The sequence below is a fragment of the Bos taurus genome, chromosome 24, assembly GCF_002263795.3.
Source record: "Bos taurus isolate L1 Dominette 01449 registration number 42190680 breed Hereford chromosome 24, ARS-UCD2.0, whole genome shotgun sequence".
NCBI classification, from domain to species: Eukaryota; Metazoa; Chordata; class Mammalia; order Artiodactyla; family Bovidae; genus Bos; species Bos taurus.
The window spans coordinates 58,370,637-58,387,374 of record NC_037351.1 but is presented as its reverse complement, the minus strand read 5'-3'; the positions used below and the strand labels follow the sequence as shown (position 1 = coordinate 58,387,374).

Genomic DNA, 16,738 nt, shown 5'->3' with positions numbered 1-16,738 from the left:
TAAGTCACCCTCACTGAGATACAATTGTATACAATAAAATGTACACACTCAAGTTACAGTTGGACGAGTTTTCACATATGCCTGCACTCTATGCGTGCTCAGTCACTTCAGTCGTGTCCGACTCTGCAATCCTTTGAACTGTAGCTGTCCAGACTCCTCGGTCCATGGATTCTCCAGGCAAGAACACTGGAGTGCATTGCCATGCCCTCCTCCAGGGGATCTTCCCGACCCAGGGATCGACTCCGCGTCTCCTGTGTCATCTTTGTCTCAGGCTGCTTCTTTACTGCTGAGCCAGTGGGGAAGCCCTGCGTGCACCCTGTATCAAGCCCTTACTAAGCACCACCTTATATCTGGTCTACATCCAGATATAGAAACTCTCCATCACCCCCAGAAAGTGCCCTTGTGCCCCTGGCAGTCTACATCCTCAGCTCCAGGTAACCACCAACCTGCTTTCTGTTGCTGCAGTTTTGTCTATTCTAGAACTTCACGAAAAGGAATCTATTATTTTGTCTGGCTCCTTCAGCATACCGTTTTGGAGATTCCCCCCTGCACTCTGAACAAAATCCCAAACATCCTGTCTTTACATCGGGAAATATGCAACAAGAACTCAAAACAGTGACGGGACGTTTTCTCTTTTATTATGAGTCTCTCCACAGATAGATCAGTATTTTTTTTTTCCATACTAGTGAAGGAAATATTATTAGGGTTAGCAAATGTTGTGAGACCTGGACATCTTATCCCCACTGCTCATCGTCTAGCAGTGAGCTGGGTGTTGTGACTCCTGACATTTTAATGGGGACAGCAAAGCACTCGGAATGAAAGCAAGTGGAGTGAGACAGTACCTGTCTCCCCCAACTAAAGAATTCAGGTGCTCCCAGCTGTGGAAGCTTAAAGAAGGGAGAGATCAGTGTAGCCTGCGGTGACCAGGGGACTTGGGGCTCAAGCTGGACATGGACAGACATGAAAGGTAGGACCAGTCCAAGCTACAAGGACATCGGCAGGTTTTACGATGGAAGGTCAGCAACAACAAAGGCTCAAAACGCTTTCTAAACTATGTGTTTTCTTCTCCACTAACATCTTCATCTCCCGGTTTCCATCAAAACCCAGATTCCTGGGTCTCAGTCTGTAGAGAGACCAAGACCAAAAGCTGGTCCAAGACTTTGGTTTCTCCCCTCGTTCATTCCCTTGACTTCTTTTCTCCAGCAGACACCACACACAGGCAGCCTCTCGCTGCTTCTGAGTAAGCTTGGGTCCCTTCTTATGCATTGATTCTTAGCACAGTGTTCTCCATCCTTCTCTAAGAAAATGTTCTTGCTCTGCTTCCCTGGAGAAAATTCATCCTCAGGCCAGTCTGCATATCACTCCAATAAGGACATTCGAGGAACAGGGGAGCCATTGGCCTCTTTCTGAATGAATGACCTGCAGGCTTTCCATGCCAGTCTCGCCATCTGGTTTCCAGCGTAGTGTGAGCTGCCCAGGGGCCTTGCTGGGGCAAAGTCACCAAGGACGAGCTCCGGCAGTGCCCTTGCTTTCTCCTCCAGTCCTGTTTCCTGCCCCCCTCCTGGCTTCTAGCATCGTGGTGTGTGATGCTCTCCACCGAGGTGTGTTAGGGCAGCTAGAGGGAGATACTGGATTCTCTTCCCCTTAACTCCCATTCCAGTCCTGAAGGCTGGTGAGTCACAGCCTGGGGCAGCAAGCCAGGAGCTCTGCTAGGTAGGAGTCCTTTGGCTGCTCTCTGCCCCTCACTGTCAGATGGAAGGTGCTGACATTTGCTCATCAAAGCCCCGCAGTTTAAAGGCACTTGACACGCGATCTCTAAAGCTCGTTGCCTAAATGAAGGTAAGATATGATCTCCGGCCTGTCCTTATGTTTTAGAGGTAAAGTATTTTGTTATGAGAGGGAGCTGGTCCCCTTCCCAGGTAAATGCTTTCAAGGATGTACCTGGAACCAGCATTTAGAGGAGGGGGAGTGACACATACTTGGATGGAATAATTAAGCCTTTAATGTTGGCTTAACTATTTTGTGAGCTAGAAAAGACTTCCCCAAATATGATAAGTCTGAAGTCTTTGGGGGTTTTTTTGTTTTGTTTTCCAGTGCCTGAAAGTCATTCCGTTCTATCACTGTGTTCTGCCAATTGTAGGAGCCATGTACCACCAAAAAGGAACTCCTGTGTGTGTTTGAAAGAGAGGAATCTGTATAGCATTAAGGAATACATCGCTGAGAAATAGGGACAGCACAGCAATCAGCCCAGCCTCTTCGTTAAAGTCATTTGACATGAAACATCTACTGAACAGCCTTTCCTGTACCTGGGCTTCTCTGAGAGCGTGCTCACAATTAAAATACAACCATGCCCACATAAAGTTGACGGTCTAAAAAGGGTTAGAACACAGCATCCTTCCCTTTGCTAAGGAATGAAGTTGAACCCTTGCTTTCTACCACATACAAAGTGGATTAAAAACCTAAATGTAAGACCTGAGACTGTAAAACTCCTAGGAGAAAACATAGGTGAGAACTTTCACGACATCGGCAATGATTTCGTGCTTATGATACCAGGAGCACAGACGACAAAAGTGAAACTAGAGCTGAAACTCTCTCGTCTGTTCGGGCAAACTGCCTTCCTCTAGCATCTTTAGCATGTGTTGTTATCGTTAAGTCCCTGTATGATAACCCTAACATCTGGTTGCCTCTGAGTCTGTTTCTGTTGATTGCTGAATTTCTTGAATGGGAGTTGTTTAATTTTGAGGAGAGTAGTTTTGTCTGGGTGTTGGTTTGAGTTTTTTATAATGTGCCTTAAAATTTTGATTTGAATGCCAGATACTGTTTGCAGAGGAACAGTGGAGACTGGGTACATAGTAACTGCTCCCAGGGACGGGTACACAGGCTGCTCGCCAGAAGAACCGGGTCAGTTTAATGAGTAACTGAGCCAGGTTTGGGTGTGTTGGCACTGACTCTACCTCTCGTGTTCCATGGTCTCCAAGTTTTCAGATTACTTTGATGGGAGGATTCTGTTACTTTGGTGGGGGGCGGGGGGCGGGCCGCGAGCAGTGGGTATATATTTGTTTTACGGGCTTCCCTGGTGGCTCAGACGGTGAAGAATCTGCCTGCAATGCTGGAGACGCAGGTTCAATCCCTGGGGTGGGAAGATCCCCTGGAGAAAGAAATGGCAACCCACTCCAGTATTCTCGCCTGGGAAGTCCCATGGACTAAGGAGCCTTGCTGGCTACTCAAGATTTGGACACGACTTAGCGACTAAACAACAGCCAAACTGCTCTGTAAGGCAGATTCTTATTAGCCCTGCTTTACGGATGAGGAACGAAGGTTCACAGAGGTCAGGAAGCTTGTCCACGATTCAGAGGCAGGTCCCCCTGCTGTTGAAACCTGTACCCCAGCTGCTCCCCAGCTCCATTGACCACTGCCCTGCAGTGATGGGGGATGGTGAGAGCAGATGGTCTCAAGACTGGTGAAATTAAAGAGCTTAAAGGAGGTGAAAGATGTGGAAGAGGTGAAATGGTCACTGATTGGATGAGGAGCTTATGGAAATAGAGGTATTTATAGGAAGACTCCCAAGTTTCTGGCTTGAATGAGTGGGGATGGGAGTTCCATGAAAGGAGTGTGAAGTCTGAATCAATTCGCTGAACGCCTGAGACTAACACATTGTCAGTCAACAGTATTTCAATACAAGAAATGTTTTAGAATGGGGACGGACAGCAATTTTTGGTCATGATCAAAATGCCTATGGGACATGTCAGTGGAGAGGTCAGAAGGCAAAGGTCAGAGTGCAAAGAGAAACAGCTGCAAGGGGCGCCTGGACTGTCAGCCAGCCAGAGTCCTCGTCCTCCTCCTGGGCTGTGGACTAACGAGATGCTCTTTGATTGCAGGCTCACCAGGACCAAAGGGGAGCCCCGGCTTCCCAGGGATCCCAGGCCCCCCAGGGCAGCCTGGCCCGCGGGGCTCGATGGGACCCGTGGGACCATCTCCCGACCTGTCCCACATTAAGCAAGGCCGGAGGGGCCCTGTGGTCAGTATTTCACCAGCGCTTCCATCCGTGGTTGGGGAACGCGTGTGCCTTCTGCTAAACGAGGTCCCTTTGCCTTGTAGGGTCCGCCAGGCGCCCCAGGAAGAGATGGCTCTAAGGTGAGTCTTCCGAGTGGCCCTTACACGCCTCGGTTCCTCAGTCTCCACCTGCTTGCAGCATCACCTGGAGCTCAAGCACGATTCACTGACCCGCTTTGCATGTGGCCGAATTGAGACACAGATATACTTTTTGTCCCCAAAGCTGGGAGGAAAATTTAAAAAGCCATTTTCTTAAGATCTAGAACAACCATAATAACAAAAACAGCCGCAAAAACCACTTGGAGGAAAAAACAACCCCTATAAACATTAAGCCTCCTGGTTGTCATGGTAGCATGTTTTTCTATTTAGCCAGGCTTCTCTGTGGGGCTGTTTTACGTGTGTTCCTAATTTCTTTGCTGTGTTTAAGTCAAGAACAGGAGAAGTTCCAGCCTGTGCAAGTGGGTGGTTTCACTCTGGGGGGCTGCCTGCCCCACTGGCGTCATAAAAAAGTCAGTGTGAGTTACTTTATAAGCTTCTAAGCCATTCCACACGCTGCCTGGAAACACCAGCTTCCTTCCTTTAGGATCTGCTTGGAAAACACACAGCCCCTGGGGAAATGGAAATGCGAGGCACTTAACTCAAGCCTTTAGGTTCAGAGCAGCGGCCCCAAGAGTGCAGCGGGAAGCTGGCATTTGCTTCCTGTAGGAGATACTGGCTGCCTTGAGTGGGGAGATGGTAGTGGTGGGGTCTGAATGGAGGCAGGGGTGCTGGCACCCATGTGGCCCAGACGCTAACCCCGACCCTTCTGTTTTCAGGGGGAAAGAGGCGCACCAGGCCCCAGAGGGTCTCCAGTAAGTAGCCCCACCTGTCTTGCTTCCCCAGGGCGGCGCGCTCGGGGCTCCCTCTCGGGGGAGCCTTCCTAGTTGGTTTGTTAACAATAGCCGGCCCCTTGCAGCTGTGGCTCAGCCTGGCCACAGGTAGCTTCGTGGTTACAGGAAGAGTCACAAGAGCCTTTTGCACCTGGTTGGGTTTTAAAAATCCACTTCCTGGTTTTGTTTGTTTTTGTCATGGCTAATCTTTATTTGAGCTTCCCTGGTGGCTCATCGGTAAAGAATCCACCTGCCAATGCAGGAGACGTGGGTTTGATCCCTCGGTTTGGAAGACCCCCTGGAGAAAGGGAATGGCTCCTGTGTTCTTGCCTGGAGAATTCCATGGACAGCGGAACCTAGCGGGCTACAGTCCATGGGATCGCCAAAGACTTGGACATGACTTAGCGACTAAACAGCAATGATGACAATCTTTATTTGGAATGTCTTCTCTTAAGATTCCAAACCCTAGCATGTCCTAAGTCTGTTTCCAGGTGTATCTTACAACATCCGAAGTGGCAGAGCTGAGGTTCAAATCCAAGAGAAGCCCAGCCTCTTAACCACTGCTCTGCGCCTCCTAGGGTTCTTTGGAAGGTAACCTAGGAGGGGTATTCTCAGATTTCGTCATTCTACCAGATTTGACGGAGTCTGAGAGCTAGGAGAGGTCCGTGTGCCACCACAGCGCATCTGGGAGGTGGAGGGGCACAGGGCGGCATCCGCCAGCTGTTGTTCATGGGCCTGATGTTTCCCCCGTTTGAGACACAGAGTTGGCGAGGTGGTCGCCAGCACATGGCAGGGCGGCCGGCCACGGCACCTCCGGGAGCCCTGGGTCAGCCATGGGGCGGGTCTCTGGTCGTCTGGTTTGACTCTTCTCTCCTGTGCAGGGACCCCCTGGTTCTTTCGATTTCCTGCTGATCGTGCTGGCGGAAATCCGTAATGACATCACCGAACTGCAGGAACAGGTGTTTGGGCGCCGGACTCACTCTTCGGCAGAGGAGTCCCCGTCACCGCAGGAACTTCCCAGCTATCCAGAGACCCTGGACATGGGCTCTGGAGATGACGCCCCCGGAAGAACTGAGACAAGAGCCTCCGGAGCCGCCAGAGACTTCTATCCTTAGCGCATCCCACATCGTCATGCCAAAGGAAGAGTGTTTTCCCCTGCAGTGAAATCCTCCAAAGAACAAAAACAAAACATCACTGGAGACCTAAAAAGAGATACGTTTTTATTTTCTTTACTCTTTCCCCTTCTTCTTCCTACTTCTCCTCTTCCAGACACTGTTTACAGAGTCTCCTGCTAGACATCCTAAAGACACCAGGAACGAAATGATTGACTTCAGTGCTTCCCCCAGAGAATCTACAGGGCAGCTTTTCTTTGAATTCCTTATTTTCCAGGGACTTATAATTTCTGAATTAGGTACTCACATTATCTTAAAATTTGGCAGACTATCAAAAAGGGGGAAAGAGTTTTAAGAAAATGTGAGTTTCAGTTCAGTTCACTCACTCAGTTGTGTCCAACTCTTTGTGACCTCTGGACTGCAGCACGCCAGGCCTCCCTGTCCATCACCAACTCCCAGAGCTCACTCAAACTCATGTCCATTGATTTGGTGATGCCATCCAGCCATCTCATCCTCTGTCATCCCCTTCTCCTCCTGCCCTCAATCTTTTCAATCACAGTCTTTTCCAATGAGTCAGTTCTTCGCATCAGGTGGCCAAAGTATTGGCATTTCAGCTTCAGCATCAGTCCTTCTAATGAATATTCAGAACTGATTTCCTTTAGGATGGACTGGTTGGATCTCTTTGCAGTCCAAGTGACTCTCAAGAGTCTTCTCCAACAGCACAGTTCAATTCTTCGGTGCTCAGATTTATTTATAGTCCAACTCTCACATCCATACATGACTACTGGAAAAACCATAGCCTTGACTAGATGGACCTTTGTTGGCAAAGTGATGTCTCTGCTTTTGAATATGCTGTCTAGGTTGGTGATAACTTTTTTTCCAAGGAGCAAACATCTTTTATTTACATGGCTGCAGTCACCATCTACAGAGATTTTGGAGCTCAAAAAAATAAAGTCTTTCACTGTTTCCACTGTTTCCCCATCTATTTACCATGAAGTGATGGGACCAGATGCCATGATCTTAGTTTTCTAAATGTTGAGTTTTAAGCCAACTTTTGCACTCTTCTCTTTCACTTTCATCAAGAGGCTTTTTAGTTCCTCTTCACTTTCTGCCATAAATGTGGTGTCACCTGCATATCTGAGGTGATTGCTATTTCTCCCGGCAATCTTGATTCCAGCTTGTGCTTCTTCCAGTCCAGCATTTCTCTTGATGTACTCTGCATATAAGTTAAATAAGCAGGGTGACAATATACAGCCTTGACGTACTCCTTTCCCAAATTGGAACCAGTCTGTTGTTCTATGCCAGTTCTAACTGTTGCTTCTTGACCCACATACAGATTTCTCAGGAGGCATGTAAGGTGGTCTGGTATTCCCATCTCATTAAGAATTTTCCACAGTTTATTGTAATCCACACAGTCAAAGGCTTTGGCATAGTCAATAAAGCAGAAGTAGATGTTTTTCTGGAACTCTCTTGCTTTTTCGATGATCCAGCGGATGTTGGCAATTTGATCTCTGGTTCCTCTGCCTTTTCTAAAACCAGCTTGAACATCTGGAAGTTCACGGTTCACGTATTGCTGAAGCCTGGCTTGGAGAATTTTGAGCATTACTTTACTAGCGTGTGAGATGAGTGCAATTGTGCGGTAGTTTGAGCATTCTTTGGTTTGCCTTTCTTTGGGATTGGAATGAAAACTGACCTTTTCCAGTCCTGTGGCCACTGCTGAGTTTTCCAAATTTGCTGGCATGTTGAGTGCAGCACTTTCACAGCATCATCTTTCAGGATTTGAAATAGCTCAACTGGAGTTTCATGACCTCCACTAGCTTTGTTTGTGGTGACGTTTCCTAAGGCCCACTTGACTTCGCATTCCAGAATGTCTGGCTCTAGGTGAGTGATGACACCATCATGGTTATCTGGGTTGTAAAGATCTTTTTTGTATAGTTCTTCTGTGTATTCCTGCCATCTCTTCTTAATATCTTCTGCATCTGTTAGGTCCATACCATTTCTGTCCTTTATTGAGCCCATCTTTGCATGAAAAGTTCCCTTAGTATCTCTAATTTTCTTGAAGAGATCTCTAGTCTTTCCCATTCTATTGTTTTCCTCTATTTCTTTGCACGGATCACTGAGGAAGGCTTTCTTATCTCTCCTTGCTATTCTTTGGAACTCTGCATTCACATGCATATATCTTTCCTTTTCTCCTTTGCCCTTTAACTTCTTTTAGTAGCTATTTGTAAGGCCTTCTCAGACAACCATTTTGCCTTTTTGCATTTCTTTTTCTTGGGGATGGTCTTGATCACTGCCTCCTATACAGTGTCAAGAACCTCTGTGCATAGTTCTTCAGGCACTCTATCAGATCTAATCCCTTGAGTCTATTTCTCACTTCCATTGTATAATCATAAGGGATTTGATTTAGGTCATACCTGAAGAGCTAGTGGTTTTCCCTACTTTCTTCAATTTAAGTTTGAATTTGGCAATAAGGAGTTCATGATCTGAGCCACAGTCAGCTCCAGGTGTTGTTTTTGCTGACTGTATAGAGCTTCTCCATCTTTGGCTGCAAAGAATATAATCAATCTGATTTCGGTGTTGACCATCTGGTGATGTCCATATGTAGAGTCTTCTCTTGTGTTGTTGGGAGAGAGTGTTTGCTATGACCAGTGAGTTCTCTTGGCAAAACTCTGTTAGCCTTTGCCCTGCTTCATTCTGTACTCCAAGGCCAAATTTGCCTGTTACTCCAGGTGTTTCTTGACTTCCTACTTTTGTATTCCAGTCCCCTATAATGAAAAGGACATCTTTTTTGGGTGTTAGTTCTAGAAGGACTGGTAGGTCTTTATAGAACCGTTCAACTTCAGCTTCTTCAGCATTACTGGTTGGGGCATAGATTTTGATTACTGTGATACTGAATGGTTTGCCTTGGAAATGAACAGAGATCATGCTGTCATTTTTGAGATTGCATTCAGGTACTGCATTTCAGACTCTTGTTGACTATGAGGGCTACTCCATTTCTTCTAAGGGATTCTTGCCCACAGTAGTAGATATAATGATCTCTGAGTTAAATTCACCCATTCCAGTCCCTTTTAGTTCACTGATTCCTAAAAATGTCTTTCCAACTCCTGTTTGACCACTTCTAACTTGCCTTGATTCATGGTCCTAACATTCAAGGTTCCTATGCATATGGCTCTTTACAGCATTGGACTTTACTTCCATCACCAGTCACATTCACAACTGGGTGTTGTATTTTCTTTGGCTCCATCCCTTCATTCTTTCTGGAGTTATTTCTCCACCAATCTCCAGTAGCATATTGGGCACCTACCGACCTGGGGTGTTCATCTTCAGAGTCCTATCTTTTTGCCTTTTCATCCTGTTCATCGGGTTCTCAAGGCAAGAATAGTGAAGTGGTTTGCCGTTCCCTCCTCCAGTGGACCACGTTTTGTCAGAACTCTCCACCATGACCCATCCGTCTTGGGTGGCCCTACACGGCATGGCTCATAGATTCACTGAGTTAGACAGGGCTGTGGTGCATGAGATCAGATTGGCTGGTTTTCTGTGATTGTGGTTTTCAGTCTGTCTGCACTCTGATGGAGACGGATAAGAGGCTCATGGAAAAGTCCTGATGAGAGAGACTGACTGAGGGGGAAACTGGGTCTTGCTCTGATGGGTGGGGCCATGCTCAGTAAATCTTTAGTCCTATTTTCTGTTGAAGGGTGGGGCTGTGTTCCCTCCCTGTTATTTGACTGGGGCCAAACTAAGGTGGAGGTAATGAAGATCATGGCGACCTCCTTCTAAAGGTCCCATGCAGGCACCGCTACACTCAGTGCCCCTGACCCTGCAGCAGGCCACTGCCAACCCACGCCTCCGCCAGAGACTCCTGGACACTCCTGGGCAAGTCTGGGTCAGTCCCCTGTGGGGTCACTGCTCCTTTCTCCTGGGTCCTGGTGCACAAGGTTCTGTTGTGCCCTCCAAGGGTCTGTTTCCCAGTCCTGTGTAAGTTTCGGCAGCTCTATGGTGGGTTAATGATGACCCCCTCCAAGAGGGCTTGTGCCAGGCCCAGGTCTGCTGCACCCAGAGCCCCTGCCCCTGCGGGAGTCCACTGCCGACCCGGACCTCTGCAGGAGACGCTCGCACACAGCTCTGGCTCAGTCTCTGTGGGTCCCTGGGTCCTGGTGCCCTTGTTTGGGCGCTTTGAGCATCTCTGGCGGGAATGGGGTTTGATTCTAAACGCGAATTCACCCCTCCTACCATCTTGCTGGGGCTTCTCCTTTGCCCTTGGACATGGGGTATCTCCTCACAGTCACTCCAGAATTAGTTTATTTATTTAAAAAATATATAGATACATGTCCCAAAATAGACTGCTACACCTCCATATCAAAATTACCCGTTTTTAGTGAAAAGGGGGAAACGGCAATCTGTATTTGCCTCGGTGGGTAATTCTTTTTCCTTGTCAATCTGACAGATTTAAAATATTCTATCCTCCTACCCAACCTTGTTTACCCATGTTCCATCCCTGGGTCAGGAAGATCCCCTGGAGAAGAAAATGGCAACCCACTCCAGTATTCTTGCCTGGAGAATCCCATGGACAGAGGAACTTGGCAGGCTACAGTCCATGGGATTGCAAAGAGTTGCACATAACTGAGCAACTAATACTTTAGTAATTTTGATTAAAGACAGAAGAGGAGTGGAGATTAGAATAGATGGAGAAAACTCACAGTCCCATACAGACTGCCTGTAAGTGGCCACACAGTGACACTCAGATACGACTGTTGACGGCTTCCCAGGGGGTGCCAGTGGTGAAGAACCCGCCTGCCAGCGCAGGAGACGTAAGCGGCGCAGGTTCCATCCCTGGGTTGGGAAGACCCCCTGGAGATGGGCAAGGCGACCCACTCAGTATTCTCGCCTGGAAAATCCCATGGACAGAGGAGCCTGGTGGGCTACTGTCCTTGGGGTCGCACAGAGTCAGACATGACTGAAGCAGTTTATCACCCACGCACGTGATTGTTAAGGGTTCATGCCACACTTATCTATAAGTATCCGATTCAAAGAAGAAAATTACTCTCGCTGTAGGAATAAATGCTGTTTTCAAGACAAAAAGTGAGTGAGTGCAGTGCCCTGGCTCTCATAAGAACAGTGAGCTGCTGGTTTGCCAGGACATTTAAAAGCTGTTAGGCTGGCCAAAAAGTTCCCGAATGTTGGAGCAATTTCTGGCCAACCCGGTATTTGGTTGAATGAGTGGGCTTGCTTAGTAAACCACAAGATTATTTGTTAAATAAAGGTACCTGACCCTTGGGGAGAGGTGCAGAGTTTCCTGGCTGTGACCAGATGCCCACCAGATGCCTTTAGGCTGTGATCCAGGTTGACTCAATGGACAGCAGAGCTCAGGCCTGGAAGGAGGTTGCTTGGCTTCAGTTGTTGGCAGGGGAGTGGGGTGATGGTGAGGGGTAAACAGGAGATCCTTGGGCAGGGGCACCTCTGCATCACAGAAGCAGGTAAACTGAGGGCTTCCCTGGTGGCTCAGCTGGTAAAGAATCCGCCTGCAATGCAGGAGACCCCAGTTCAATTCCTGGGTCAGGAAGTGCCCCTGGAGAAGGGATAGGCTGCCCACTCCACTTTTCCTGGGTTTCCCTGGTGGCTCAGATGGTAAAGAATCTGCCTGCATGCAGGAGACCCAGGTTTGACCCCTGGGTTGGGAAGATCCCCTGGAGGAGGGCATGGCAACCCGCTGCAGCATTCTTGCCTGGAGAATCCCCATGGACAGAGGGGGCTGGCAGGCTACAGTCCATGGGGTCACAAAGAGTCAGACACAACTGAGCCACAGAGCCCAGGCATGAGAAGCGCTTGTCTGGGGCCAGCCAAGCTTGCCAGCATATTGAAAATAATATATAATTGAAAGATCTCTTGAATGGGGAGTGGAAAAACAATAGTCTTCCTCATTTGCCAAAAATTTCCTTCCCACCCTTCCCATTTTTCCTTAATTTTCCATAATTTAGTCCAAGTTCCAGTTCTTGTAGGTCTTCTTGATTTCCCTTTCCCAGCAAACACAGGAAGCAGTTGGAAACTATATTCCCAAACTTCCCCTGGAGTCGTGTTTGCTCTTACACCTCTGGGTCCTACAGGGACCCACATTCCAAAAAAGGCTTTCTCTGGATCCCCAGGAGCAAGTGCTCAAGGGACCCCTAGGAGCATCTGTTCCTTTGGAATGTTGTTGGGGCAGCTCGTGGTCTTAACGGGCAGCTCACAGGTTCTTCATGTCTGCTTTGTCATTCGACACGCAGGATGGTGTTTCATGGACCCATTCAGGAGACCTCTGCCCGTATGTTAAGCATCACACAAGACCACTGTTACAGCTTCTCTTTGCTCATGTTCCCCTCTCTTACCTTGCAGTGTCCCCCTGAATTTCCTGGTGGTTTGTGTTTACTTCTCTTTCTCCATCTCCTTTAATGCCGCCATCATTTCACTCTCCTGGGAGAGCTTGTTTAAAGACAATCACGGTGGCTATTCTCTGGCCACCTCTCAGTCTTCCTTCAGAACAGCAGGAAGGGCTACGTGTGCACATCTGAAGTGACACCAGCCTTTTTCCCCTCGTCCCCATCCTGTTAGAAACAGGGCTCCATCAGCCAGCTGGTGGCCGAGTTTTTCACCAGCACTTGACTGCACTGTTTCTTTCCTGCACCAAGTCCCTGGCTGCTGTCCACCCCAACGCTACAGCTGAACGCAGACGCCTCCTCAGAGCTCCTTTCCTGGGATCCCTCCTGCCCCCTTCAGTCTCTCCGGAACCTAACCTTCACCGCAGGAGCCCTCACCCACCGGGGTTCCCAGAGATGAATCCAGCAGATGTTGGTTCCCATCTGGAATGTATTTAATATTTGCCTGCTTGTGGGATGCAGTATTTAAAGTGTGTGGATGGATGAATGCTAAAAAAAAAAAAAAAATTATGCCTAGGCTCTATGAGAAATGAGCTTCATCTTTGATTTTTTTAATGAAGAATTTTATTACCTTTTAAACAGTGAACTGTATGTAGAAATATCGGGGTTTTTCTTCTATATTATTGAGTAGTCGTAAAATGCAACTAAACTGTGTGTTTGGCCAGAAGCTAGGTGACGGGATGAATGGAAGCCGGTAATGTCTGGGATTTATGAGACGATTCTGGATAGGATTTTCTAGCAAAATATACAGTAACCTGTATGTTATCATCTCAAGCTGCTGGATTGGACAACTTGTAAAATAATTATTTATCCTCATATTTCCAAAACTTGGACTACTACCATAGGATAAAATATATACTCTGTATACCCAAATTATATTTTTCAAAGATAAGATATAATAATGCATTGTTATTCCTAATATATCTTTTAGCTATGGATGGAAAACCCAAGCTTCACTGTCTAAACAGGACTTCTGCTTAGAACCTAATAGACTAGGCTTTCGGGGAGAAGGGGGCATAAAATTCGTTAGTCTGAGTGATCTGCTTCGTGTTTCATAGAGGGAAAGGTGTTTCCCAGAAATGTTGATTTCCGTGTTTTGCACTCTGATAACTAGAACTTAGAATAGGACTTTATAGATTGGCTCTGTTTCAGAAAGCAATGGACATAAAATTCTCCTTTCCAAAATAGGAGGGGATACATTTTAGTTAAAGAAAATCCTCCTCCCTTTCCAACTGCAAAGGGAGACATTACAAGCTTTACAATGCCAAAGCCTGGGGGCAGTGCTAAAGGAAGGCTGTCTTATCTCTCCTCCTCTATTTTCTGACACCTGCCATGGAATGAACACCAACTAAAGTCATTTCTAGTATAAACTCAGACAAGTGTGTTTCACAGCCAAGCAGGTAAAGAAAAAGTGCACGCTGGCGTTTGGTATGGGCAGGGGGCGTGTCCTCCCCCAGGTGCCAGGCGGAGGGCCCCCAACTGTGGCCCTCCTCCCCGTCTGGGGTTCGTGCAGCTGTCGGCTCCTGAAGCCTGCCCCCAGGCACGTGGGGGACGGTATCCTTGGTGACCAGGCATCTCCCTGGGTTGACAGAAGACCCCTCCTCATTTCCCCCCTCCCCCGACTCCAGCCTGTCACAGAGCAGCCTCAGTATGTAACCTTAACATCTTTCAGATAACCTTCCCTGAATAGGAAATTTATCCACAGGAATCCAGGCCAAACAACTAGTAGAATAGAGCCATCTAAAGTTTTTAATAATGAGTTCAGGGAAACAGATGAAAATTTTCCTGGCACAGTTAGCATGTATGTTTCGCAAGAAGTCAAAAAATAATTTTCCATTTGAGAAAAAAAAATGACTGTAATTGTTAAAGCATAAAACTCTGGACTCCACATGCTCCTGCAACAAACACCGCCTTAGAGATATCCTAGAAAAGAAAGACCCGTTTACATATTCCCCAGGGACCTCACAGTCTTTATGTGAGATCCTTGAAGCAAGCACGCTGGGGAATTCCGCGTGTGTCGGGACTCCATTTTTATCTCCAGTGCCTAGCCACATACTTCAGCAGCTGTGTTCATTGTTTATAACAGGTCCATATGACAACTGAGCTAGTATTCAGTTATGGATGTGATACTATGAAGTGCTTTTGATAAGATGATATATGCCTAATAACAAAGTTATTTTTCTTACATGGTTGTGCTGTGTTTTGTCCTGACACCCAGTCCTAAAGAAGTCTGTATACAAGGTGATGGACAAAGAAGTTTCTCTTAGGAGCCAGAACCCGCATTCTGGGTAGGCTACCCGCTGGGGGGCTGGCTGTAGTCCCAGCATTTGAGTCTGAGCCAAGGTCTTAGGACCCAGCTTCCACTGAATCTGAGTCTCAGAGGCTCACCTCCCCAGTTGGGGTAATCCCCCGGGACCCCCATGGTGGGCTTTTCAACCCGGAACTCTCTGAAGACCTTTGGAGATGCTTTAGGAGAAACTTGTGAGGGCCCCCCACCCCCCACCCCCGCAACCCCGGCCCCTGCAACTCCCACTGCACCATGACCAAGTCAGCCTTCAATTGGTTTGGGATTAGAATTCCATGTAAAGTTTCCATTGGAGGGGAAAAAAGGCTGACTACCTAAAAAAGAGGTTAAAATAGAGTTTGGGGAAAAAGCCGCATGCATGGTAGCTGAAATTCCCTTGTGTGAAGATAAGAAAGGGATTCTTATCCGTTGGGCCACATGGGAGGTGGAGTCACATAATGAAAGGCTGTTTCTAAGCAACACGCAGCACTCTATCAGCGTGCCTTAAACGCCCCCCAAATTATGTTCATACATCTCACTTTTCTTTAGCAAATATTTATCAAATGCTTGTTGTCTGCCGCACACTGCCCTGTGCAACCAGACACGGGGGAGCAAAGAGTCATAATCCCCATCCTCCTAGAGATTTTTGGCAAAACAGACACAGATCCTTCCAGGCAAAATGAATTAATTACAGAAGTATGCAGTTACAAGCTGTGATAAGTGCTATGAATGAAAAGCGCTGGGTAAGAGCTCGTGCCCACGGGCCCGCCTCTCCGTCCCCGTGCACGCAGAGCGTCTCACACACACACCACTCAACAGCGTCCACGCCAGGGCCACACGAGACCGCCAGCCCTCGCAGAGAAAAGCTTCATGGACCCTCCGAATGGAACAGCAGCCAATGCAAATCTCCAAGACCCCTTCCCTATAGGATGTTTCCAGCCTTCCTGGTGGAACAATCAGCTTAGTGAACCGAAAGCTGGGTGATTGCCTGTGGATATTCCATGCGTGCGGGTTGGCTGGTAACCTCAGGTGCCCCCGTCCTGGTTCCCAGCAGAGTCCGCTTCATTTCCTCCCAGCCAGGCCACTACAGCTGTGAAAAGGCTGCCTGTGCTTTTGCACCGCCCCCCAGCTTGGGTGCGGATTCTCACCACCTGCCCACGTCTGGATAACGCGGTTACCCGCTGGGCTAAGTGGGAGCCTGCGCTCAGTTGCCGGGCGCTCCACACACAACAGTCGACTCGGCCAGGGCCGGGGGGGCAGTGGCTGGTGAGCGGCAAGGTTCTGGGGAACTAATAGAGACGCGTGTTTGTTTCCTGGGGCTGCTGGAACAAAGTCCCACGACCGGGGGACTAAACAACAGAAATATGTTTTCTTACAGTTCCAGGAGCTGGAAGTGCAGTGAGGGTCAGCGGGGCGGGAGGCTTCTGGAGGCCCTGCGGGAGAGGCTGTCACATGTGTCTCGCCAGTTCCTGGGGGTTGCGGCAGTCCCGGGCCCTGCGTGTGTCTGGCGTCATGTGTCGTTCTGACGTCACGTGTCGTTCTACCTCCGTGTCTGTGTGTCCTGGGCCTTCACGGGGCATTCTGTGTCTCTATCTTCCCTTCTTTTAAAGACACTACTAATTGGATAAGGACCTGCCCTAATCCATGATGACCTCATCTCAGTTATACATGCAAAGACTCTATTTCCACATAAGGTCACATCGAAAGGTTCTAGGTGGACGTGAATTTTGAGGGGGACCCTATTCCACCCAGAACAAGAAGAAACTGTTCTCCCTACCCATTGCCCCCTGTCACCCTGCTTATTTCCTTTAACAGCTTTTTTTTTTTTTTTTCCAATCTGAAATTCTTCACTGGCTCCCTTCATGCAAAACAAAACAAGTTTACTGAGGGCCAAAGATAGAACAGGGATGGCACAAAGACCTGGTGTTACAGAGGCTGCCTTGTGGTCTAGGAAGACAGATATGTTTCAGGGTTCTGCAGGGAAACATAGCCAACAGGATGCATACATGT

General features: G+C 48.0%; 1 protein-coding gene across 1 annotated transcript in view; it reads left to right on the top strand.

Annotated features, from left to right (window-relative positions):
• Positions 1-14,629, top strand: part of CCBE1 (collagen and calcium binding EGF domains 1) — a 236,632-nt gene extending 222,003 nt beyond the window's left edge. Inside the window, exons 8-11 of the mRNA XM_002697839.7 lie at positions 3,879-4,018; positions 4,099-4,134; positions 4,869-4,904; positions 5,804-14,629. Of these exons, the coding sequence (XP_002697885.2) occupies positions 3,879-4,018; positions 4,099-4,134; positions 4,869-4,904; positions 5,804-6,037 (446 nt within the window). The 3' untranslated portion in view covers positions 6,038-14,629. The remainder of the gene's footprint in view (positions 1-3,878; positions 4,019-4,098; positions 4,135-4,868; positions 4,905-5,803) is intronic.
• The last annotated feature ends 2,109 nt before the right edge of the window (positions 14,630-16,738 follow it).